We start from the raw sequence: 26,627 nt of genomic DNA on the forward strand, positions 1-26,627 counted from the left end.
AATGCCTCTCCCTCTAAAACCAGCTCACCTATCTTCTACTGGAACTTGAGGGATGCACCGAATAGAATTTTCTTGGGGCTAGACCTAGAATATGGAATTCACTCTTGCAAGAGCTGAAAGTGACCAGAAATCTCATTTCATTTAGAATTAAGAGCCAGATCCAAAAGCCAGGCATGCAAATGGAAATCTTTCCATTGATTTAACTGGTCTCTGGATTAGTCGTAATTGCAAAATTCACATCTGACTTAGCTTTTCCTCAGATTTTACACATACACACAAATGAACTAATCAGCTGTTTTTCCTGTAGACTGAGAAGGGGAAAAAAGAGCAAGATACAGATGCTATGGCAGTTGAGACCAGATAAATACAGTAACTCCTCACTTAATGTCCTCCCGCTTAACGTTGTTTCAAAGTTACGTCGCTGCTTAATTAGGGAACATGCTCGTTTAAAGTTGTGCAATGCTCCCTTATAACGTTGTTGGCTGCCTGATCTGTCCACTGCATGTAAGATTTTGTGGAAGAGCAGCGACTTTACAAGGTAGCAGTGCACAAGTTCCTTTTCTCCGCCTCCTCCCCATCCCTCCCAGCGCTTCTCCAGGCGCTTAGGACTTTCTGGGAGGGAGGGGGAAGAGCGGGGAAGCACCACGTCTCCACTCCTCCCTCTCAGAAAGTCCGAAGCCCACCAAACAACTGTTTGGTGGCGCTTAGGACTTTCTGGGGGTGGGGAAGGAGCAGGGATGCAGCGTGCTCTGGAGAGGAGGAGGAGGAGTGGGGGTGGAAAGAGGTGGGTCTGGAGTAGAGCGGGGATGGAAAGAGGCGGGCCTGGAGCATCCCCCGGCAAAGTCAGCGCCTGTTCTCCTCTGGGTAAGCTGCCACTGCTGCTGTGAAGATGCTTCCTAGCATCCTTGCCTGCAGCGAGCTGTGCCTGTGTGGGATAAGCCAGGGGCACTTCCCAACCACAGTACAGTACAGTATAGAATGCCTTTTGTCTACCCCCCCGCCCAAATTTCCTTGGAACCTAACCCCCCGCATTTACATTAAAATGTATGGGAAAATTGGATTGGTTTAACATCATTTCACTTAAAGTTGCATTTTTCAGGGACATAAGTACAACGTTAAGTGAGGAGTTACTGTACCCTTTTTCCCTTGGGGAGATTGGGCCGGGAGTTTGTTAATCCAGTGATTGCTGTGGAAATTAACTCTGGATTTCCTTGCTTGTGAGTGTTCATGTCAGTGAAAGATCTGTCTTTACATTTATTGTTCTTTGGTGAAGTTCACTAATGGTTCCCCATTAAAACATTCAGTTTGCGCCAAAGTGCAAATATTTTGGCAAGAATTAAGCATTTTCAAAACACACAAAATACCTCTACACAATGCACCCATTCAATAAAGATGAATGTTACTATGAATATAGTATATACCTGCAAAATTATGTATTTCCAGCCTTTTTCCTGTATTGTTTCCTAGCTTCATTTGGATCCATTTCAAAACACTTCTGGCAACACAGTAAGATCGTGTCTACAGGAGGAACTATATTTAGAGTGCAAGCATCTAGCCTTAGAGGCCTTTAAATAGTAATAAAGAATTGAAATATAAAATCCAAACTTTCTATCTTCAGTTTGATAGCTTCATGCTTCAGAGTTCCATCAAGGGATCTAATTAACTACATCAAATTACCAAAAAATATTCCATTGTCTCAAGATGATGAAAAAATGCTATTAAATGGGCATTTTTAATTTGATAAGAAAACAGTTATTATTTCCACAAAGTTCAATGGAATTATTAGCAAACCACATATTTCTTTTAAGAATTAGGATAAAAATGCTTTAGAGGAAAAGTGCTAAACATTTTTAATAACTGCCTTAACCGTATTGCTTCTTCAAGAAATAGTGCAGATAAGAGTTCAAAAATAGTCTTTTTCAATGAGGGTCAGGTAGCATGCTAACATACAGATTTCTCAGAGCATAAGACATGATTGCACAATATGGTTTCTGTATACAAAACATGGATAAAGCTATAAGCACAAGAGATAGCTATTTCAATAAGTGCAAATGTAGAATGTGGGCATTCTGAAGGGGTGGCATACTGTCTTGCAATTAGTGCAGATGTACAAATTTATGACCCACCATGCAGAAGCACTTCTAGTTACAAAACAGGCTCCAATATAATCTGTTCTCAGCCATGGAGTTGGGAATTCCCATACTGATATGGTATATAGACGATTCTTCAATGCACTTTATTTAGAAGATACTGCAGAATCTTTCCTTTGTATAAAGATAGTTCTTTAATAGCCTAAAGGAAAAGCTCAAGGGCAAAACCACCAAGTAGCTTAACGTGAGACATAGAGCCACTTCCCCTTTTTCTGCACTATCATCAGACACAACACTAGTTGCAGTTTCCATTTGAGTCCCCTTCAATTTTAAGAGTCTGCTCTAAGAAATCACATTGATAATCCCATTAGGACTAAGATGTTCATAAACTTCTAAATCTCTATGTTGTGGACGCCAAAAGGGACTCCCTGTAGTCTTCAATGATTCTCTTCATGACTCACGCACTTCATCAGTATGCCTATATGCAATCACGGACTCTTCTTCCCCAACATCTATCAGGAGATCCACTGGTACATGAGGTTTGTCATAACCAGAAAACTTGTTGCAGCTCTTTAGGACAAGGGACTCTTGCACCTCAGTGTCGGAAGGCTCTGGGTTTGAAGGAATACTATTTAACTCCGTTTGGCTACTATTAGAATGAAAATAATTCTCTTTCACTCTCGGGCTTTGTTCATCATCAGGGGTCATTTCAGCAATGCTTTCTTGGATAGCCATCTCTTCTGTTTTGTTTGATATCTCCTGGGAGCTGATAGTATCTGATTCTTCACTGCAGTCTTCAGAATTAGGGGTCCCTATTTCTTTAACTTGGTCTACTTGTTCTATCACGTTTATCTCATCACTCACCAAAAACACTGGCTTGGATGATGATGAGGTTATGACTGAGATATATTTTGCTTCTGGTTTCGTTTCTAAAACGTTGCGCGAGTTCAAATTTCGTACCACAGTGACCTTAAAAGTAAAGAGGAGGTACTTTAGTTATACATAAATTACGTGTTCTGATGATAATCTAGTTTACTCTATAAATTAAAGTTTAGAGGCAAGACAAAATAATGCTTTAAAAGGGATACATGTGATAATTTAACTACATTTTCCTTTCAGAAAATCTGAATTCAAACAGGAGTTAAGTGGAAATCAGCAACTGACATCAGCGTATGGCTTTGATACCAACAGACCTGCTGGACTTTTTAGGTGAGATATCACAAATTCCACAACCATCTAGCAGGGACCTAAAAAAAGTTTCATCACCCATTAGACTAGAAGAAGTAGTGGTATGTAAATGAGAAGGAAGGAGGAGGAAAAAGCAGGGAATATTCCTCTTACTCCTGTTATTTAAGCAATCTTACAAGCTTCAGCTACAAAGGAAGTCAAATCCAGAAACTAGCCATTTTTTTCACCAACTTCCAGCCCAGCTACTTCACTTGCAGAAAGCTGGGCTTTTTAGGTTATTTAGGCTTTGTCTACACCACCACTTTTGTCAGTAAAACTTTTATTGGTCGGGGTGTGAAAAAAACATCCCCCTGACCAACGTAAGTTTCACTGGCAAAAGTGCTGGTGTGGACAGCTATGCCTCTCCCGTTGATAACAACGCTCTTTGGGGTGGTTTAATTATGCCAGCAGGAGAGCTCTCTTCTGCAGGCAAAGAGTGGCTACATGGTAGACCTCACAGCGGTACAGCTGTGCTGCTGTAAGGTCCGTAATGTAGACATAATCTCAGTCTTACAACAACATTAGAGCCCTAAAACATCCCTTTTATAATCTTTAGGTATGTTAAAAGTGATATTTCTCCTTGAAAATTAATCCACAAGAAGAGCACCTTATATGCTTTGGCTGATTTTAAATTGCCTTAACTGATTTTAACTCTCTAAATATGTGTCACTTCTTTCTGTTATAATGGAGACAAGTATTCAAGGTCTAAAGCTGCTAAAGAACAGTCACGGAAAATATAGGGAGAGAGACCAGGGGTCAGGAGTATTCATGTATCTCAAAGTAGTTATGAACTGCTGTAGTTAATCCCTAACTTTTTGTACTGGGGTGGGGAAGAGAATCTTACATTGCTACTTCTAAGAGGACACAAAATAGTTAAAAGTCCAACATGTTAAAAGTATCCTGGTCCTGGAGTGAACACAAGGCTCAAGTCTCTACATTCTGAACCAAATCAGAATTAACTCCCTCTCAGGTACTAAGAAACTGGATGTTAAGATCTAGATATACACTAGATAGAAATAGGAATTGAGATCTGTGTAAACACAAAGCTCCTCCCTTCACTCTTAAAATAATGTTATGCTCTGAAATTCATTTAGTTCCTTGGAGCAGCTACAAATCCAACTCCAATATCTCTTATAATTGGAGGGTAAAGAGAGAGAATTCCACATTTAAGCCTGAATATGAACCACGGGAATTAAACTGAAATGAAATTCTGTAAAAGCTATTAGCAACAAGAGAACAAAATGTGCATCTGCGATAATGGGTAAAACATCTGCATGATGGCTATATTACAGCTTCCAACATTTTAGCACCAGCGTCAAAGATCTCTAAATTTTTTCTAACAGTAGACTATGCCTATGAGTGAGGAAGGGAGCCTTAATCTTGATGTTGTTCTTAACAGATGTTCAGAAGGGACCATTATCATCATCTAGTCTTGACTTCCTTTGAGTTTGCAGTGTTGTGTTATAATATAGCTCTTTATACTGCCTCTACATTACACAGTCATGTTAGCAATGGATACTATGGTGACAGAGGCTTTCTTTATAAATGCTGAGAGGTACTTGCAGCTAAGGCTTTTGTAACGGACAGTAGAATAAACTTCTCTGCAGTTAGTTTTTGAACAAAGCAAGCCCTGGTACACACATGGTATGTCTATACCGCAATCAGATACCGGTGGCTGGCCAGGTAACTTGGACTCGTGGGGCTTGGGGTGCAGACCGAGCTCTAGGACTCTCCCCCACTCACATGGTGCTAGAGCCCAGGCTCCTCCCTGAACTTGAATATCTACACCACAGTTAAACAGCCCCTTAACCCAGGTCACCTGGCATGGGCCAACCACAGGTGTCTAACTGCAGCGTAGACATACCCATAGACATACCTATTTCTCTTGCCATAAAACAAGGCAGTAATTAGAAGGGGAAAAAACCTCCCCTAAGCAGATGTTTCCTATCACCCGATAGATTTACTGAAGCTAGGTCTAAAAGGTTCCTTATAAAATATGACTCTGACTTCAAAAGAATTTAGCAATTCAAGGAGTCCAGCTCCCATGACATACTTAAGCACCACTCCTCCCACCACAAATGCACTTCCAGTAACATAAGAATAAGTGCAATTAAGATATAAGTTAAATGTTTTAAGAATGGATACTAAGGGCTTGCCTACACTTGCAAGTTAGAGCTTATTAAAGCAGCCCCAGGCGCCCTAACTTCCAACCCGTCCACACCGGCAAGGCACTTAGAGCGCCTTGACTCTGCAGCTGAAGCGCTCCTGGTAATCCACCTCCACGAGAAGCATAACGCTTGTTGCGCCTCGGCTGAAACGCCCCAGTGTCAGTGTGAATGAGGTGTTGCATTACTGCGCTTTGATCGGCCTCCGGAAAAGTCCCATAATCCCCTTAAGTCAAGTGGCCACTCTTGTCATTGTTTTGGAATTGGCTGTAGGAATGCGGATATGCCCTTTCAAAGCTCCGTTTGTTTCTGACAACCGGCATGCTTATCTGCTCCGGGACAAAGCAAGCCATTAGTGTGGAATATTGCTTGCTGTAAGTGTGTGAGAGAGAGGTGGCGGCAGGGGGGGAGGTGTGAAGGTCTGCACTTACAAGACATCATGCTGACACACTCAGCACCCCAAAACCCCACTCTCACCCCCTCCACATACACACAACACACTCTCTGTCACACTCCACTCCACCCCACTCCCACCCCCTCATTTGAAAAGCACACTGCAGTCAATTGCATGCTGGGATAGCTACCACAATGAACTGCTCTTTGTGGCATTGCAAGAGCTGCTAATGTGGCCACGCCAGTGTGCCTCCAGCTAAGTGTGTAAACACTCGGCAGCATTTTCCCTGCTGTGGTCTCCGAAGGCGGGTTTAACTCCCAGCGCTCTTCAGCTGCGAGTGTAGCCATGCCCTGAGTACTTAAACCTGGTCTACTGGAGTAAACTCATTAGTAAGGAGAAAGTCTAGTATTAAAGGAAATACAAAGCATCTAGTTGGAGTAAAAAGCTTACTGGTGTATAAATTCAGAGCACATATAACATCATGGTGGAAGGATAAGACAAGTGCAAAGAATTTAATTTAAGAACCCATACAGATATTGTGACAAATAAAGGCTATTTAGTTAGTTAATATTGTGGCTATACAGTATGCAGTTTTGTTTACTGATGTTTGTTTTCTCCTACATGTTGCCCACTAGTTATTTCAATACAAATATCAGCTGTAAGACTAAGCTTGTTAGATATTAAAATGTGCTACACAATAACAGACTGACACCAAATGTGCTACTGAACAGTACTGTAAACTTACCAAAGACTTGGGTAGTTCAATTTTTCTCTTCTTTAGTTGCTTGCAAAGACAATACACTGCAAAAATCAGTCCAGCGCCAAAGACAACGGTAACACCAATAATAATACTTTTTAAGTCTAGAAAGTTAAAGCAAAATATAGTGAGAGGTTTGGAAAACAGGATGTTGCTCTTTCACAAAAATCATAAAATAGAAATGGCACACAACCTTTAGCGCAACTAAATCCACAAACTAGGGTTTTCACAATTGAGTGTATATTTTGGAATTAAATGTATGATTTGGTCCAAGAGAATTCTTTAAAAAACAGCTTTAGGGTTTCTTTTTATTGATGTTTTCTTTAATTATGAAGAGGACAAGGAATGCATGAGCAAATTGTAGCTTTTTCTGCTCTTTAGAGAGATTCAATGTGGATAAATAACTTGATATTTTTAAAAAACAAAGTGCTCCAAAACACAAGAATTGTAGAACTACTGATTACAGACATAGGGGTAATAGTGGAGTTGGTCTCTTAAACAGAATTGGGCTCAGCTCTCCTGTGTGCCCAAGTTTGCTGTAAGGAGGAGGATGGGGCTGTCCCAGGAGTTATGAATGAGAGAATCCCAAAGGCAGGAGAATTCAAAACCCAGTGTTGAGAATACACATAGTAAGGAAGATTAGCCATCCTCACTCATTTTTAAGTTGGGGGGGGAGGGGGGAGACACTTGCTTTATATTTGTATCACAAGCTTATGGTTACCTTAAACCCAGGAAAGCCTACACATTTTAACTGGTTATAAATTTCCAACTGAATGTCACTTGTGCAATTCCAAAGTCTGTCTTCCAAAAACTAATTTAATGATCCATTTTTTATTCAATAAATTACACAACTGTCTAACTGCAACTGAAACAAATTATGGTACAAATCAAGTAGAAAATGACAGCCATACAACTGCTGGACAACGTTAATACAATACCAGTTACAAATCTTCAGAAATATGGATCAGATTTTTATAAATTATTTTACCTAGTGGCTGTTTTGAAGGAACATGAATGCAACTTTCATTTGATTTGGAAAATCCTCGATCTGAAACAATCGATGAACGTCCTCGAGCTGAAACACAGTAGGTGGAACCGGTAGAAAACACTGGAATGTATATGCTACATGTATGCTTCTTACATTCCTCTGCTTCAAGCTCTTGGGGCTGAAAGAAAAGTAAAGTTAGATTCAGACCCTTAATCACTTTGAACTTACAATATTGACTCAATATGTAAAGACAGTATTGTCACCTTAGAGTGTGATAACTTTTAAAGTGCTGAGTATCAGACCTGTGGCTCCTGCATCTTTGTGCATTGCAAAAGCTGTACATCTCAACTAACAGCTATTTGCAAGGCAACAGCTCTAACTTCTAGCATTATTAAGAACTCATATTAGACCATTGTGCCCATTGGTAAAATTTTCAAGAGCATCTAAATGACTTAGGCTCTTAAATCCCATTGATGTTCAAACATTTCCATTCTGAGGCTCTTTCAGTTGCTTATAACTGAGAAACTTTCCCGTCAGACTGAACTGGTTTCCACCTAAAGACAGGTTTTTTCTTTTTCTTTTTTTTAAATGGAAGTTTGAGCATAAATGGCTTAACATTTTTTGAGAGCAAAGCTCTCATTTACTGTTAAAAAAAGTGTTGCAAGCTTTTTTGTATTGCTTTAGTGGCTTAGTTGATAGGGATATAAATTTTAAATCTTCCACAGAGGTGGTCCCTAGACTGGATATGTGCCTTTAAACCATCTGGTGAAAATCTGCATTGATTTCAAAATCAAGGATGTAGATGTGTACATAGAGTACAGTAATTTTTAGATCACTTAAAAAACCCCAATCTCCCAATTTTGCATTGGCACCAATTTTTGGATCATACTAAAACATTTCCCCTCAGGGCCGCTGCTTCATTCAGCGTGCAGAGCAGACTGGGTGGTGTTCAGTGAATGAGGTAGCTCAACGCACTGAAGAAAATCTGAGTCTTGCCTTATATGGAGACAAATTCTGTGTGTCATTATCATGCAGTAAATTCATACAAGTTAATGGAGGTACTCTGAATCCACAGTGGTGACTGATTATTTGGACAGGATAAGTGAACGAGTTAGTGGACAAACACATTTATCTATGAAGATAAAAGCAAATACTGAACAGCTCCCTCCATTCAATATAAGGTTCTCAATCATCACAATGAGGGACATGAAAGAAAAACCTAAATGGATTAGGTGTCCAAAAGGCACACTTAATAAAGCAGGGGTCCAACAGAAATAATGGCATGTGACCACATGATTAAAGATTACTGCAGTGGATACTCAAAGGACAGGGCTATGGTTAAGGTTCCACATTCAACATTTCAGGGATTCACTTTTGCATCATTAGTAGTTTTAAAATTGTTTAAAGAAATTTCTCTTGGCTGTGTGTGTAATTTAAGGTAATAAAAACCTATTATTTATTAATATATGCCTTTTCTAAAACTATGTATCTTTGTAAAAAAGGCCAAAATACAATCTGAAACTTTCAATTTAAAACATACCAGTTCTCCACTGGACCAAAAAAACACCTTGTACGTGAAGTCCTTATATTTTCTAACAGCAGATGGAAGTTTCCGATATGGGTGGCGAATCTCAACCCTGATTTGGTCTCTCTCAATTGAGACATTCAGAGTAGGTGGTCCTATTTTTCCTGAAACAAAGGTTCACTATTAGGTTGAAGGATTTGATACAGAATTCAAAGACAAATGTAGGGCTAACAGATATGGCATTTATCGTTCATTTTCAAGAGGAAAAAATTGTTTCCAAAGACATGCCAGAATATTGAGAGTGATTACACACCTCGATGGGAGGGATGCTGAGGAGTTGAGTCCTTGTTAAGGGAATATATGCTTTTGGATGGGCACAAATCTAGCATGAATGGGCAGTACCAGTGAGGACACTGGGCAGAAATGTCTCCCAGATGACTTATAAAACTTAACATAGAAAAATGTAAACATATGGATGAGGTTTTAAAAAAGTGTCAAATGGTCTAAATGGGCAAAGGTTAAGGCACTGAACAAGAAAAAGGATATGGCAACTGGACAGATGCGATGCTTGTTTACAAGTGCTTACACATCGTTATTTTGGTTAAAGGGTGGCTCGCCCCCCACACCCCACAGTGTAGCTACATTAACTAGGAACAGATGTAAGCTAAACTGTAACAAGCCACTTTTAAACCAAACCAAATAAACAAAAATTCTTCACACAAGAGTTTTCACTGGTACAAAAATGACTGGGATGGGTAATTTGAATGTAGCCAGGGGCCACAAAATCCACAAACTCTTTTAAAAAAAATTAAAATGACCTGTCAAAGAGGCTTCAGGATATAGCAGAAGATAAAGCTGTTGTGGTCGAGGAAGAAGCAGTCCTTGCTGTCCTGGGGCAGCTCGCCTGGCTGCTGCTCTGAGAAAGTGTGCCAGAGCAGCAAATCCTCCACTGATACTGCCATGCTGGGCTATGTGAAATACATCTGCCTGCCCACATACAGCTCCATGATCTCCAGGAAGGCAGCAAGACTACTAAAACTGGAAACCTGCTGCCTCCACTAGGTGCCAGGGAACAACCTCCTCCAGGAGGTGGAAAGAGCCTCGCCCCTTTGGCCATCCTCTTGCTCCATGTTGGCAGAGCCTCTTGCCCCTTTCCTCACTCTGGACACTGGAAGAGCTGCCTCCTCAGGCTCAGATTTAGGTGGGCCTGGGTACTAACACAGCTGACCCTGGCCTTCCCATGGTTACGCCCCTGGTTAGCAGGCCAAATAAAAATGAATCAGAGGGCCAGATGTGGCCCAGGGCTGCCAGTTGCCCATCCCTGATTTTAATTAAACCAGTGTAACTTTCCCCACATATAAGGACTTAAAATTCAGCTCTTTGACAGCAATTAGAAAAGCAAAACAAGTCATGTATACATGAGACTAAAGCACAAAATAAGGTACTATTGACTGATGAGATTTCACTCAAGTACATGCAGAATCTAAGACCACGACATTAAAACAAAGATTATTAAATATGAAAAACAATCTCAGGAATTATCAGAACAACAGGCTAGAAAGTTGCTCATAAAAAGGTAGCATCGATTTATGTAAGATTAGGCATTGGAAATGGATGTGATGAGACTACCCTAATCGGCAACAGCTTTAAGAACTCAAGACACCTAAGTTTAAGGCAAGGATTGGGCACTTAAAGGATTTAGGGAAAGGTTTATACAAAAGTTTAAAATTTATATAAGCCAAGGGCCTTGCATGTGGCACCCTTTTTTTTTTTTTTTTTGGTGTAAATCTAAATGAAATGCTATTGATTCTGAACACGCCCAAAACAGTTTTCAATTATAAAATATATATGCAGTACAGTCTTAGTTATCCAACTACAAAAAGTACATTAAATGTATCTGGATAATCCAAAAAGAGGTTGTTATATGCATAAGGACTGCAATGCATAACTTTCAACACAGGACATTATGCTCTGCAGTCATACGACAGGGGACTTCCGCTTCAAGGTAACAGTTTTGGTTGATCAGAAGATGGATAACTGAAGCCACATTGAATAGGGATCATTTCACCCAGCATTGTAATACAGCAACGTCTGGGATGTGTAAGAAGGCAGTACTTTCCAAGCACAACAGTGGTCTCCCTACCCCATATTGGGGCATTGGGACAGTAGCAAAATAAGGAAAGCATGCTGCTGAGTGCATCACCAGCACCACTTCTCTTTTTAAAATATTTGGAAAGGTGCTCAGACATTAGTGAGGGGACCATACAAGTAACTACCTATAAAGAGTGCTCCTAAGTAACTGTTATGCTCGTTTTTCATCCTAAACCCCAAGTTACTGCTATGATATTCCTAACCAAACGTACAATATTGCTATTTAATATAGCTATTAAATATATTTATATTAATCTTTAAATTTAATAGAAGTACTATTAATTCATCTGAAGTGATCTCAAATCACTTTTCTAGATGTAAAGTTTATGTTTACATTTAAACTTACCATCCCGTCGCAGAACAAATTCTTTGGTCTCAACATACTCAGACTCTTCTAACTCAATGAAAGCTTTAACTTTTGCCCAGTAAGATTGACTCAGTTCTTCTATTTCATTAGAGAGGTCACAATAATGTTTTGTTGTGTTCATGCAGGTGCTGACTGGCTTATATTTCCCTAGCCTGTAAAATAGATTAAAGAGTAATTAATGTAATTTTTACAGTCAATGTATTACACAATACAGGTGTTAGAATGGAGACAAATTCCGTCTTCATTTACACTCATACTGAATTTCATAGGGACTGCATGATTTCACTGTGTAGAAATAAAACTTTCCTGGAGATATGGCAAAATCAAAGGAATCACTACATGAATACCTTTTAAAGAAAATAAGGTTAAGATATAATGCAAGACAGACACTTACTCATAAGGTTTGATTTCCACAGTAAAGCGGGGGGTTGTAGGCACTCTCATGTAATCCCAGTGCAATACAGTATGGAAGTTCAAGGATTCTATTTCAACCTTTGTTGGCAGAGGCACTAAAAAAAGAAATCAAACAGAACAATCAGTACCTTGACGGAATAGCTTTGTGTGATGTACGAGAACAGCAATCAATATTCCTGAAGTATTCAGAAGACAATGCATTTACTGGAAGTTACTTCAGAAGTCATTAGAGATAAGACTCTACTTGTTGCCTACACGAATAGGGCAGAGTCTGTCAGATTGATTTGCTGTTCTTCTTACAAGAAAATCTTTTTGTCCAAGATTGCGCTGAATGCCTCAGAGTTTCTCTTTCTTCTCTCTCTTTTCCTATATTACATTCTCCCACCTCCAGTATATATTCTGTCTCTTCTTCCACTGCCTCCACTCAAGGGGCGGTCTCTCTCTCGCTCTCCTTACAGGATTTCATTAACCGGACACCACACACAAACTCTGCTGCCAATCATCCCACTCACACAGAGGGTTTGGAAATATCAAGCTCCTGAATCCCAAGAAGAATTAAGCCTAATAACTAAAGGCAAATATGAAAGATGAAGCCCCATCCCTCACTGGCTGGGGTAATGGCCCTGGGGATACACTATCTCTTATTCCTCCAGCTGCTGGGTAAGGGGATGATGCTGTTACGGGACCCACCTTCAAAGGCTGCCTGTGGGACGTGAAGAGGAGCATTTACTGTTTCTTTCTCTAATCATAGATGTCAGCTCCTGTGATGGTTGTCGAATCCCCACTATTCTACTCCTTTCAGCCTCTTGGCTGCTGCAAGGGGTTTGTGTCCTCACTATTCTATCTTCTGGTCTCCATTTTTGGGTCCCCAGTTAAGTGAATGGCTTCAGTTTCTAGCTCTGAGCTCGTAATTCCTAAAAGCAGTGAAACTAACACGATTCTTTTCAATGCTACTACTGTCTACAGGGTTCTGAACAGTAGCAGTGAAAAAACTGACAAGACTTTTGTTGTTAGTCTGCTATAGCTTTTAACAGCTTTGAGCAGCAGCAACACTGGAGTCCTAAGCAGACTAGGTCTTGTTTACACCCAGAAGTTACACCAATTTAACAGAGTTTTAAAATAATTCAGTACAACTGTTTGTACAAAACCCAATATTAGCAAGTTTAAATTGACTTAACTTGCCCCTGTAAATATGCTAACAAGTTATCAGTAGAAGACAGATTTAAAATTGATTTAAGTGTCCACACAAAGTTGCACTGGTTTAACTACATCAGCATTTAAAACAAACAAAACCAAAAACAAACAAACAAAAAAAAAAACCCAAACACCAGACTATTAGATAAAACAGTGCAAGGCCTGCTTAGACCAGGCATAAATGGGTTAAAAAAAATAAATCCATAAAAATCACACCTTAATTTAAATAGTGCAACTTTCCTCACATAGACAAGCCTACAGAAAGGTTACACTGCATTGTTTTCCACAGAGTTCATGTTTGAGAGGTTACCTTTTTTAAAGGAAAAAAAACCAAACCACAAAACTTAAATTTTGCATAAGCTGATGACACCTGTTTAGGAAAACTTCCTACTTGCCCAGGGAAATGGATTTTCAGGCTCTGTCCATGCTTAGACACTTAAACGATTACAAGATAGAGGATGTAAAGAGTTTCTCTTAGAAGTATCGCTGTTCACCTGAAACAGATAGCCAGAACATAAGCAAAGAAAGAAAGGCACTGACCTGTCCAAAAGCATATTGGCCCCAAGTGATCAAAAAATTATATGCTTTTTGATGTCCTCCTCCCTTACCTTTAAAGAGGGACACCAACTTGGGGGGAAAAAAAATCACATCTATTTGAAGTGTTTATAGCCTCTGTTGGTTGAGAAGTAACATCTATCATTACTACAACTCAAAAACTGTTAAAGAGTGCCTCTCCTTCAGTTTGTTTACATTAATCATGAAAATCTACCCAGCTTCAGCAGAGTTATAAGTCTTTGAAAAATGCTATTTGCACATACTCAGTGGAGCTTGTTAGAGGTTTACTTCCTCCTAAAATCTCCAAAGTTTAATCTCCAACATAGTCCAGCCTATAGGGATCCCTACATCACAGCAAAAGCATTGGACATGCTCCCTGAATAGGGTGATAAATCCTAAATTAAGGGAGCCTTGCTTTTCACACATTTTATTATTAAAGGTATTAAAGGCAGAACTAGGACCAGAATGCGTGTCTCATAGCATTTCCACTTAGTCACACTGCTTTTCAGAATATGCAAACTATGTAGCTGGCTGTGCTGTCTATCATCACAAGCCTATATACCCCCCCTCCACCCGAGTTAAGAGTACAACCCAGGATTTCTCATTTCCAACGTATTTCTGCAATCTGGCAAGTAGTCATGTAAGCTCTGACAAACTATGTGTACCATCACCCTCTAGTAGCTGGTTCATATAAGATGACAGCATACTACTGATACCACGTGTCGCTTTAGCTCAAGAGGTAGGTGTCCATGCTAGATACCTAGAAGGCCTGGAAAGCGTTCAGCAAGTGAATCAGGCTTGTGTAGTGAATGCAGCTGTCTGTAGGACATCCGATTCATCCATTGTAGAACTACAAGGTGTTGAGAGAGTGAGGAGGAGTTAGGGGACTGCAGAAAGAGAAAGGACTGCCTTCAAAGGCAACTGAATGCCACCCAGGAGAACTGGGTTCCATTCATATATCTGCTATAGACTGCATATGTGATGGTGGGTAAGTCACTTAAATGAAGATTTTCACATTGTATTCCTCATTTTCTGGGTACCCAACTTGAGACATGAGACCTTGTTTTCAGAGTTGCTGAGCACTCAACTACAAGTAAAGTCAATGGGAACTGCAGCTGCTAAGCACCTCTAGGAGCAAGATGTGGAGTTGGGAAGTCCTGGGCTTCCTGGTTATACCATTGACTCACTCTGTGGCTTTGCACGAGTCATTATCTGTTTTAGTCTCCTTGTGTTTAAAAATGGGTATAATATTTACCCATCTATTTCACAGGGGTATTGGCAGCAGTTGGTTAGTGTCTGTACATTGCTTTGAACATATACAATTATTAAAAATGCAGAATACTCTAAAAATGGATCCTTAGTTCTCAAGTTAGGTATCCAAACATGGAAGCAACCATAATTAGTGAATACTTCAAATTATAGCCAAGGTTCCTTATCTGTAAAATGAGGAGAACTCATTTATTTCTGGACTTTAGCAAAGCTTTTGATACGGTCTCCCACAGTATTCTTGCCAGCGAGTTAAAGAAGTATGGGCTGGATGAATGGACTATAGGTGGATAGAAAGCTGGCTAAACCATCAGGCTCAATTGGTAGTGATCAATGGTTCCATGTCTAGCTGGAAGCTGGTATCAAGCAGAGTGCTCCAAGGGTCAGTCCTGGGGCCAGGTTTGTTCAATATCTTCATTAACGATCTGGAGGATGGTGTGGATCACACCCTCAGAAGTTTGCAGATGACACTAAACTGGGAGGAGTGGTAGATATGCTGGAAGGTAGGAACAGGATACAGAGGGACCTAGACAAATAAGAGGATTGGGCCAAAAGAAATCTGATGAGGTTCAACAAGGACAAGTGCAGAGTGCTGCACTTAGGACGGAAGAATCCCATGCACTGCTACAGACTAGGGACCAAGTGGCTAGGCAACAGTTATGCAGAAAAGGACCTAGGGGTTACAGTGAACGAGAAGCTGGATATGAGTCAACAGTGTGCCCTTGTTGCCATGAAGGCTAACGGCATTTTGAGCTGTATAAGTAGGAGCATTGCCAGCAGACCAAGGGATGTGATCATTCCCCTCTATTCAGCATTGGTGAGGCTTCATCTGGAGTACTGTGTCCAGTTTTGGGCCCCACAATACAAGGATATGGAAAAATTGGAAAGAGTCCAGCGAAGGGCAACAAAAATGATTAGGGGGCTGGAGCACATGACTTATGAGGAGAGGCTGAGGGAACTGGGATTATTTAGTCTGCAGAAGAGAAGAATGAGGGGGGATTTGATAGCTGCTTTCAACTACCAGAAAGGGGGTTTCAAAGAGGATGGATTTCGACTGTTCTCAGTAGTACCAGATGACAGAACGAGGAGTAATGGTCTCAAGTTGAAGTGGGGGAGGTTTAGGTTGGATATTAGGAAAAACTTTTTCACTAGGAGGGTGGTGAAGCACTGGAATGGGTTACCTAGGGAGGTGGTGGAATCTCCTTCCTTAGAGGTTTTTAAGGTCAGGCTTGACAAAGCCCTGGTTGGGATGATTTAGTTGGGGATTGGTCCTGCTTTGAGCAGAGGGTTGGACTAGATGACCTCCTGAGGTCCCTTCCAACCCTGATATTCTATGATTCTTATCTTAGAGGAGTTGTGAAGATACTTTCATAAGACCTTCCTACTATTATAATTAATACCATAGAAAGCTAATTAATAATTAGGCATTAGAAATTAATAATTCTGTATCCAGCATAGCACTTGGATGCTTTTCAATAAATAGAGCATGAGGCCAAACCTTAAGCCTAAGAAGAACACTGGATAGTTTCCTCTAACTAACCACCACCCATCCTGTGCACTGATTAAGGCAAGGGTCACGTGGTAAAAACCTGTTTGTGATCATGTAGTTAGAGATCATCATAATACATGTACACAAGGGCGCCAAATTAAGTTTGAATACGAAATTTTACTTCTGGCATTTCCTACCTTTTAAATGTTTGAATTTGCAATCTTATTTTAATGTAGGTAATAGATCATAACTCAAACCTGACCTTTGCCAGATTATATTTTTGTTTACAGAACATAGCAGATAGACTTGAGGCTGTACATTAAGAGAGTCTAGACTTTGCTTCGTATTATACTAATAAGGGAAAGTAAAAAAACATTTCCCTCATCTTAAGAATGAGACCACAAAGATTTAATATGTGCAATATGCAAGGTTTGAAAGTGGTTTAGACATTCTCTAACACATGCAATGTGACATTTCAGTTATTGGAAAGAGCAGCAGATTCTCAACCACAAGAAAAAAAAGTGTCAAAGTATTTATCTATTCTAAAATGTCTAACACTAAATACAATACTTGGTGCAATAAGCCATGCAGAATATAAATGCACATTAACATACTATTACACAAATAAAACTACATACAAATATTAAGGTTGCAAAATCAAGCACTGAAAAGTTAGGCAATGCCAGAATTATGGCTGCCTGTGGAACCTTAATTCAGCCCCCTTGCACATGTATAGTCTTTAATTACATGATCATATACTATTTTTTCCACAACCCCCCTGCCTCACTAAGTGCACAGGAGGGATTGTGCTCACTTAATGAGCAACTATTCAATGTGTTGTTTCTCCATATTCTTCAATGTGTTCCCCCCCTTGTTCACATCCATTGTTTGAACTCTGTTCTGAACGCAGAATTTTTAGTTCCCTCATAGGCTTTCTATGGTGCTTGTCACTATGGTATCTGGTTGTTTCATAAACATTCATGAATTAATTTAGACACCCCTGTGAAATGAAGAGGTGTTATTCCTATTTTGCAGATAGGGAATTGAGACACGGAAAGATTAAGATCAAAAGTATCCATTAATTTTAGGTGTCCAAGTTAAGACACCTAGAAACAGATTTTCTGAATGCTTAGGATTATATAGCATTTTATATGTTCACAGCACTACTCAGATTAGCTACAACTGCAGCTACTGAATGCTCCGCACATTAGACCCCAGGGCCTAACGTCAGGCATCCAGAAAATGAGGTACACACAATTAATGACCGCCTGTGCAAAGTTTGGTTTAGGTGACTTGCCCAGCATCATACAAGAATTCTGAGGCAGGGATAGAATCCAATTCTTCAGGGTAGCATTCAATTGGCTTAACCATGAGACCATCCTTTCTCTACCTGCAGTTCCCTACCTCATTAACTACACACCACCTTCCAACTTCTGAAACAAATGAAGAAGGGGTCCTACAGTCACTTTCACTAAAGAACACGTTCACTCCAGAGTGTGTCTATCTTGTGCATTGAACGAGGCAGGGCTCTTGTGGGAAAAAATGAGTCTTCAATTATATCATCACATATTATTATATGCACAAGGGAGGGTGAATTAAGATTGTGCAAGTAATCTTTAATTCTGGCATTTCCTAACATTGGAGTGCAGACTTTACACTGACACCTGCATGGGAGACATCAGCATGGGTAGAACATATAGGTCCATTGTAGAGACTTCTGCCACCTGAACTAATGGAGTACCTAATAGCAGTACTAGGCTGTCCTCTTCTATGGGGACCAGCACTAGAAGGGAATGAGACACTTTACTATCTGTGAAACCTGCTATTTGCTGACAACTGCAGAGGAATAGTGAGACTCAGGGATCATGGATTCCATTCCAGGCTCTCAAGGAGAGTGTATTGTAGTGGGCATAGACCAGAGGTGGACAAACTTCGGCCCAGGGGCCACATCCGGTCCTTCAGACATTTTAATCTGGCCTCGAGCTCCCACCAGGGCGTGGAGTCCAGGGTTTGGCCCCCCTTCATTGCTCCAGCCGTGGAGTGGGGTGCGGGGCTTGCCCCCCTCTGTGCGTGCCGTGACTCCGCGCAGCTCCTGGAAGCAACAGCATGTCCCCCGTCTGGCTCCTATGCTTAAGGGCAGCAAAGGGGCTCTGCACGCTGCCCCCGCCCCAAGTGCGGCCCACGCAGCTCCCATTGGCCGGGAACTGTGGTCAACAGGAGCTGCAGGTACAATGCCTGCGGACGGGGCAGTGTATGAGCTGCCTGGCCACGTTGCCACGTAGGAGCCGGAGGGGGGACATGCCGCAGCTTCCGGGAACTGCTTGAGATAAGCGCCACCAGGAGCCTGCCTCCCCCCGCCATGCCCCAACCCCCTACCCCAGCCCAGATCCCCCTCCCGCCCTCCAAACCCCTTGGTCCCAGCCCAGAGAACCCTCCTGCACCCCAACCCCTCATCCCCATCCCCACTCCAGAGCCCACACCCCCAGCCTGGAGCCCTCACTCCCCCACACATCCCAACCCCCCTGCCCCAGCCCAGAGCCCCCTCCCGCACCCTGAACTCCTCATTTCTGGCCCCACTCCACAGCCACACCCCCAGCCGCAGCCCACACCCCAACCCCCAATTTCATGAGTATTCATGGCCCGTCATACAATTTCCATACCCAAATGTAGCTCTTGGGCCAAGAAGTTTGCCCACCCTGACAGACTCATCTGTGAATTTCCCTCAACTTTGACCCCTCCAACTTGCATAGTCGTGCATCTTCCTCACCCCTAGTTCTTCATCCCAGTCCCATTTTCCTCACTTGACCCGTCCCAGTCTATTCATTCAGCTCATTATCCCAGCCTGTCTCCTTGCCCAGCCAGTTCCAGTTCACCAGCTCAACTCCTCATTGATTCTGTCTCTCCTCCCACCTCCAGCCACCCCTCGCACCCACATTATCCATCTCATCTGAAGGTAACACTTCAAGATGATATTTGGGATCCCCCCAGCCCAACAAAGACTACAAAACCAAAGGGACTATAACAAAGGCCTTCTCAATTAGAACACATACAATTTTAACAGTAAGTTTCACCATGCATGCCAGCTATCATGATACTTAAAAAGTAGCAGTTTCCAAATGATCATTAGTCACATTCTTCAAGAATATTATTGCTACACATTACAGAGAATGTATCATGGTCTTGGACTAGTACATTGGGGGTATATAAAAACAAACAAAATACATAATTAAACATCTCTCCATTCTACAATATCCCATCCTGCTCTGCTGGTCTAGCCACAATTCTGGGACACCAATCAATATTGGTTACAGACACAGTGGTTGCTCAAAACATAAGTCTCCAATTAATACCTTAAATCTAAATAAAATGCACACAAAGTACAACAACATTTGTGATGCAAAATCATATTTAACCGTGAGAAGTCAAGCATAAAGAAGTCAGGAAATTCAGCAGTAAACTGGGGCGTACAACATACCCCGTGTAAATATACAACATGATCCAATTTACCATGGAATTTCTTGACTTCTCAGAACTATTTTCTTAGCCTTAACGTTAACAATTCAAATGCTTACAAACAGGCACTTCCACAGGTCTAAAATCCTATCTCATTCCTGTCCAATTCTCTCCTCCTTCCAGACTCCCATCTTTACAATGTTAAGTACAAGTAAAACTAAAACTTATCTAACTGAAGGACAGGTGTCCGTACTACAGGGTGGATAAAAATCAATTTTTAATTTTTTTTTAAATTTTTAATTTAAATAGGATTTTTTGATAAAATGCTTTTTGAGGGGGAAAAACCTATCTAAAGATAGCTACAATGTATTTTAATTAAAACTCAAAGATATCTCATTATGGAATAGGGATTATAAATTCTAATTCTATACTATGAGACAATATATTCATGTAATGTTTAAGAAAAGTTTTCTAAATGAGTTCCAATAGTTCACTGGTCCCCAACCTTTCTGTGGGAATAGCATACTCCTACTCCCAGAAGACTGTGGTGGGTGCCGCCGAAATGCGGAAGCGACAAGAAGCGCTCCTGCTGAAATGCCGCTGAAAAATGGCAACGCTTTTCGACGGCATTTCGGCGGGCGGTTCTACGGTGTCCGCACTTGGCAGCGGCGTTTCGGCAGTGCGGTGTCCTGCGGGCGCACACAACTACCCCGGCAGGCACAACTGTGTCCGCAGGCACCGCTTTGGGGACCCCTGCAATAGTTCATGGATTAGGGACCCAATCTTCTGGGGTTCAAGGGGCTTCTGTATAGAAAGATTAATCTAAATAATCTATCTACCCAATGGGACTCAGTGATCAGTCTAGAAGATACCATCAGAGATGCTTAGTTTTGCAGTTCTCAAAAATGTGGAGGTGTGTCTCCAGAGATAACATACTTGTTAACAGCAAAAATGTTTTAAAATAAATAATATACAGAGGTGAGAAATAACAGACCTCAACCCTATTGTCCCTCTGCAAATTTGTGTACACAGAGTCAATCCTTACCTCTCTCTGAAAGTGCAAAGTTTCAGAAAGTTCAATGAATAGAAGATTGTTGGGGGCGGAATAGATCTGGACAAGGAAAAGAAGTCTGGAAATAAATGTGAGAAGGGAGGGACAGGCAACAGAAACAAAAGTGAAACTGTTCATATTCCAGAAGTCTTGAGGTCTTTCTGAGTGTAGCCTTCATTGATTTGAGATCTACCATACCATTCTTCCACTAGAAGGGAAAACCTATAATGGCAGCAGGCAGTAAGAGAGACCCAGTTTGGGAATATTTTAATGAAGTTCCTCTACCTATGGGTAAGACAGGCATGCATGCAAAATGCAAACAGTGCAACAAAGAAATGCAAGGGCTACTTGCCCGAATGAAACATCAGGAGAAGTGTTCCTTCTCAGGAGAAAGCTGCGTTGAAGACCATGAAAGGAACATGTCTGAACATGCAGGATCTTCAGGTTGGTAAACTTTTTTTATTTCATACTTCTTTCTTAAGGACTGCCTGTCTTCCTTCTGGACTATACTTGAATTCTCATATTTAAGCAAAAAATATAGCTGTTACTCTATGGTACTATCGTTTTAGATGCAGTTGTGATAAAAAAATAAATAGCTGAAATAGGCAGATCTTCCTTTTACAATTTCACCTTTAACGTAGTACTGAGTATCAGTGAATGCAATGAGTAATACTAAATGAGCAGTATGATAATAATAATTAAATAACTGCACTGACTTATTTTGTTTAGGAGAATCCATCCTCAACATACAGGATTCTGAAGACTATCCACCTTCAAGATCACCATCATTTTCTATAGTTTCAGTTATCTGCCAATGATAGTGTTTCAGTCACATCATGTATGTCACCATAGCCACAGTATATCACCTGTAGCAAAAAGAAAAAAAAAACCTCCATCATCCAGAAACAACCACAGATAAATTTGTGATAAGAACCAGCAGATTACAAAAAAGGGTAATTGATGAAAAAATTGCCCGGTTTGCTTATGCAACAAACTCTCTTTTCCATATGATTGAGAACCCAAATTTCATTAACATGGTTCAGTCATTAAAACCAGGATACAGTCCCCCCAACAGAGCAGATGTTGCAGGTAAATTGCTGGATAAAGTGTATGAAAGAGAAATTGAGCAGTGTGCAAGAGGTCCAGAGGGTGAAATTGTTAAGTCTGAGTCTTGATGGGTGGAGCAATGTAAAATAATCCTGTTGTATGTGCTTATGTGACAACAGAAGAAGGGAGTGTCTTCCTTACAGAAACAATTGATATATCCGAAATGCACACACAGCAGAATACTTACAAGAAGTAGCTATAAGTAAGAGCTATAACATACTGAAAAAAAATTCAAATGTCTAGTATGCAGCTTAGTCACAGACAATGCTGCAAATGTATCCAAGATGAGAAGAAATTATTTAGAAGAAACTGGAGAGTCCCAAGCTAACATACGGTTGAAGTGCTCATTTGCTGCACCTCCTAGCCAAAGACTTCAGTGTTCCAGAAATAAAGGCTAATGTTGTTGAAATTGCAAAATACTTCTGTAACAACCACTTTGCAGCAGCTGCTCTGAAAAAGGTGGGAGGAACCAAGCTAACTCTTCCACAAGACGTGCAATAGAACCCAGTAATGGACTGTTTTAAGCACTGTATCAAGAACTGGCTTAATTGGATGACAGTTTGTGAACAAAATCATAAAAAAAAATAGATGGCACTGTCACAGCCAAAGTTCTCAACACTGGGCTTAAGAGAAATGTTGAAGACATGCTGAGTACCCTGAAGTCTATTTCTGTAGGCTTGAACAAAATGCTGGGAAATAGCTGTTTTATTGCTGATGCTGTTGAAATTTGGAAGGAACTTAGTGAGATCTTAAAAAGAGAAATATGCAACAACACAGTTAAATTACAAGCATTAATAAAACAAATGGGACAAGCACTATCTACAGCTCATTTTCTTGCAAATATTCTCAATACTTGGTACCAGTGTCAAACTTTAACTGCTGAAGAAGAGGAGTTGGCTATGACATGGACCTCCAGCAATCACCACTCCATAATGCCAACTATAATAAACTGCAGAGCTAAGGGTGAGCCATTCAAGAAATATATGTTTGCTGATGATGTTTTAAAGAAAGTCACACCAGTGAACTGGTGGAAGTCACTTAAGCACTTGGATTCAGAGGTGAAGTGATCATCTCACTTTTAACAGCAGTAGTTTCTTCTGCTTGTGTAGAAAGAATATTCTCTTCCTTTGGACTAATTCATTCCAAGCTGAGAAATAGTTTGAGACCTGAAAAAGCAGGAAAGCATGTTTTTCTTTTCCAGATTATGAACAAACAGGAAAATGAAGGTGAAGACGACTGAGTTAACTGCAGAAGCCAATATTTTAAGTTTCTCATATTGATCTGGCTGAGATAGTCAATTTAATTTTTTTTTTTTTAAAAATTCATTTAACTATTTTAGTTAAAAACAAAACAAAAACAAACCTGTTTTTAAAGAACTTGAACGTTTTACTAAATTCAAAAATTCACATGCCTGTTTTGTTAAAATATTATGTGTTTGCTGTTGAAGAAAAAAATCCAGAATACATAACGTTGTTGTTTTAGTTAAATAAAACAATTTAAATGTCTGTCTGGTGATGGTCTCCTCCTAATACAGCATGGCAAGAAAATCCTCCAAATATTAATGATTAACTTGTTGAATTGCAGATAGTTCACCTCCCAATGACTTCATAAATATCTGCTTCAATTACCTTTGGTAAATGAAATAACCAAACAATCATTCATTTTCTGATATAGCTGTAAAACTAATCTGAAAAGGTTTCAAAATAAATCACTTAAAAAACGTATAATGTGTACCTTCTAAAAACGAAACCTACATCTATCTGTGATTTGTGAAAAAATACGTATTACGGTCATAACAACCAACAAGAATGCACTTTTATGTAGCAATCCATGATTAAATAGAGTCTACCTGACTAGTGATTTAAATCAATTTGATTTTACTCAAATCCACCCTGCTGTACTAGTCTAATTAAGGCACATATGAATTAGGCCACAGAAGTCAACAGCAAGGCAGACCTACTCAGATTCCCTGAAAGTAGACAAAACAGCATTTGTCCCAATAAAAAAAGAAAAAATATGTGGCGTGACGAGCAGACAAATCTATTAAGTTTCCGTGACTCCAGAGACAAGAAACAAAGGCTATTTAACTGTGTAGCAAGCAACCTAAATTCTGCAGCAAAATCCCTGGTTTATGTCACTGGAAATTCTGTGGCAGTTTCAAGTAATTAAAAAATGATAGGGAAGATATTTTAATACAAAAATGAATGCAATCAATACACTGTTCTGTATTGACATTAAAACTTTAGTACAGCATAAAATGAATTGGATCTAATGTATAACCTTCTGGAGACTTTTATATTGACAACATATAACTGCATTGTAAAAGTTGTCAGGAGGAAACAGGAGATTATGGCAGCTAGGTAGGGAACTTTTGGGACTAGGGAAAGTATGGGAGATAGTTTGGGACTTTGGCCTCAGGTAGGCGTTTAAGGGGTGAGGGAACAGGGAGGCGATGCATTTCTTCCCACCCTATATTGGTGGGATTAGAGGCAATGAACTGGGGTCCTGAAGTTGGTTTAAAAGCCTGTCCCAGTGGAGTCAAAGGAAGAAGTTTTGCCATTGTCTTTAATGGAGCCATGATTTCACCCTTCAGACTCCAACCTCAGCAACTGTTAAAAGTCACCTGTTCTTCAATCCAATAGTCATAACTACATCTAGTAAATGATGGATAAACTGGATATTTCTGCTTAGATTACTAGCAGTGAAGTAGTTAATTTTGGCATTCAGGTTCTCATGAAATTTCAGAGCTAATGCCCCAATGATATAGGTTGAAGTTATAAAACCTAGAAATGTACTTTTTTTTTTTAAATAGTAACTTAGAATCTGTTGATTATCTCTCATGCAAATTCTGTGGCAAGTTTACATGAGGCCCTGGTCTAATACCCAAAAGCTGTATCTGCAGAAGCCCAAGTATCAGTATAGTTTTGATAACACTTGAAGCAAACCCCAGATGAGAGCTCTGCACAGATCCTTTGCTAAGAAGTCTCCCTTTTAGCCCCAAATGCTGAGACTGAAAAAGTGGAACGAATGGGCAACCAATTGTCCTCTCTCTCCTAGCTGATATGACTGCATCTAGGAATGGTACCTTTTAAGATGAGAACAGTTTAAAAAAAGAGGCTAACATGAGACATGCAGACAGCTGCAGCGGCACAGGAGCCAGCAAACGGAGCTGTAAACAGGGAGTTTGAAACGGGAGTTTGTATTGCGGCGCTTGTTTGGGGTTTGTTTTTGCTGTGGGTGCTGGTGTTTTGGTGTGGTTTGTGTTTCCCAGATTAACAGGATTTAGGTGGGAAGGCTATGACAGATACAGAGGCAGCAGTGGGAGTGACCCATGTAGCGGAAGACACAATGAAGATGACTGGATGTGGAAGCTGCAGTATGTACATGATCCTGGAGGGGGGGACCTGGAAAGAGTTTCGTTTGCATGACATGCCGTCTGATAGAGCTGGTGGAAGAAAAGATCCGAGGATTGGAGATGGAAAGTCTGGTTGAGTTTAGAAGGGGGTTCGAGCGGATTATGGAGCAAACACATGAGGCGGCTGAAGGGAAAAGCTCAGACTTGCAGAAGGAAGCAGGACTGAAGAACTCTGAGGGGAGACTGCTGGGTGAAGAACATGGACAGTGGAAGCATGTGACTAAGAGAACCAAGCAGAGAAAAAGACAGGCTAGTGAAGGAGAAATAGAGCTCAAGAACAGGTTTGCAGAGTTGGAAAATGAAGGAGGGACTCAGCAGGTGGTCACTGAAGGTGGAAGGGCAAGGAAGAAGAGAAGAGTGGCTAGTCCTATAGGAAACAGGGAAGAGTCAATGGACACTACACCAAATATGAACCCCAGGAGGATACAGGATGGGTTGAAGAGGACAACAAGGGAGAATAGGAACAGAAAGAACCTGCAGCCAGAGGGAACAGGGGATAGACCAGAGAATCGCATCGTCACCAGGAAAAGGCAAGTCTACGTGATGGGGGACTCCTTACTGAGAAGGAGGGACAGGCCTGTAACCAGAGCTGATCCAGAGGATAGAAGGGTGTGCTGTCTTCCAGGTGCTAAGATATAGGATGTGGAGCTGAGGTTGAAGAGGATCTAAAGGGAGCAGGAAAGAATCCACTGATCATCCTTCATGTGGGAATAAACGATACTGGTAGATTCTCATTGGAACGTATCAAGGGAGACTATGCCAGGCTGGGGAAGACACTTAAGGAAATCAAGGCTCAAGTGATCTTCAGTGGGATTCTGCCTGTTCCGAGAGAAGGGCAACAAAGGTGTGACAAGATTATGACTATCAACAGATGGCTCAGGTAGTGGTGCTATAAGGAGGGCTTTGGGATGTATGGCCACTGAGAGGCATTCATGGACAGAGGACTGTTCTCTCGGGATGGACTTCATCTGAGAAGGCAAGGAAATAGACTTCTAGGATGGAGGCTGGCACAACTGATT

The 26,627-nt window shown here is 40.7% G+C and overlaps 1 protein-coding gene across 3 annotated transcripts in view; it reads right to left on the reverse strand.

Annotated features, from left to right (window-relative positions):
• Nucleotides 1–1,713: 1,713 nt before the first annotated feature.
• IFNGR1 (interferon gamma receptor 1) overlaps nucleotides 1,714–26,627 on the reverse strand; it is a 35,651-nt gene continuing 10,737 nt past the window's right edge. For 2 of the 3 annotated variants that reach the window (XM_048844427.2, XM_048844424.2), the window contains exons 2-7: nucleotides 12,059–12,173; nucleotides 11,644–11,816; nucleotides 9,162–9,310; nucleotides 7,622–7,799; nucleotides 6,622–6,737; nucleotides 1,714–3,059 (exon numbers count right to left, since the gene is read on the reverse strand). In XM_048844427.2, the coding sequence (XP_048700384.1) occupies nucleotides 2,541–3,059; nucleotides 6,622–6,737; nucleotides 7,622–7,799; nucleotides 9,162–9,310; nucleotides 11,644–11,816; nucleotides 12,059–12,108 (1,185 nt within the window). In that variant the 5' untranslated portion in view covers nucleotides 12,109–12,173 and the 3' untranslated portion in view covers nucleotides 1,714–2,540. Of the gene's footprint in view, nucleotides 3,060–6,621; nucleotides 6,738–7,621; nucleotides 7,800–9,161; nucleotides 9,311–11,643; nucleotides 11,817–12,058; nucleotides 12,174–21,802; nucleotides 21,822–26,627 lie in introns of those variants that run through there. The other variant, XM_048844426.2, reaches the window with a different exon arrangement.

The sequence above is a fragment of the Caretta caretta genome, chromosome 3, assembly GCF_965140235.1.
Source record: "Caretta caretta isolate rCarCar2 chromosome 3, rCarCar1.hap1, whole genome shotgun sequence".
NCBI lineage: Eukaryota > Metazoa > Chordata > Testudines > Cheloniidae > Caretta > Caretta caretta.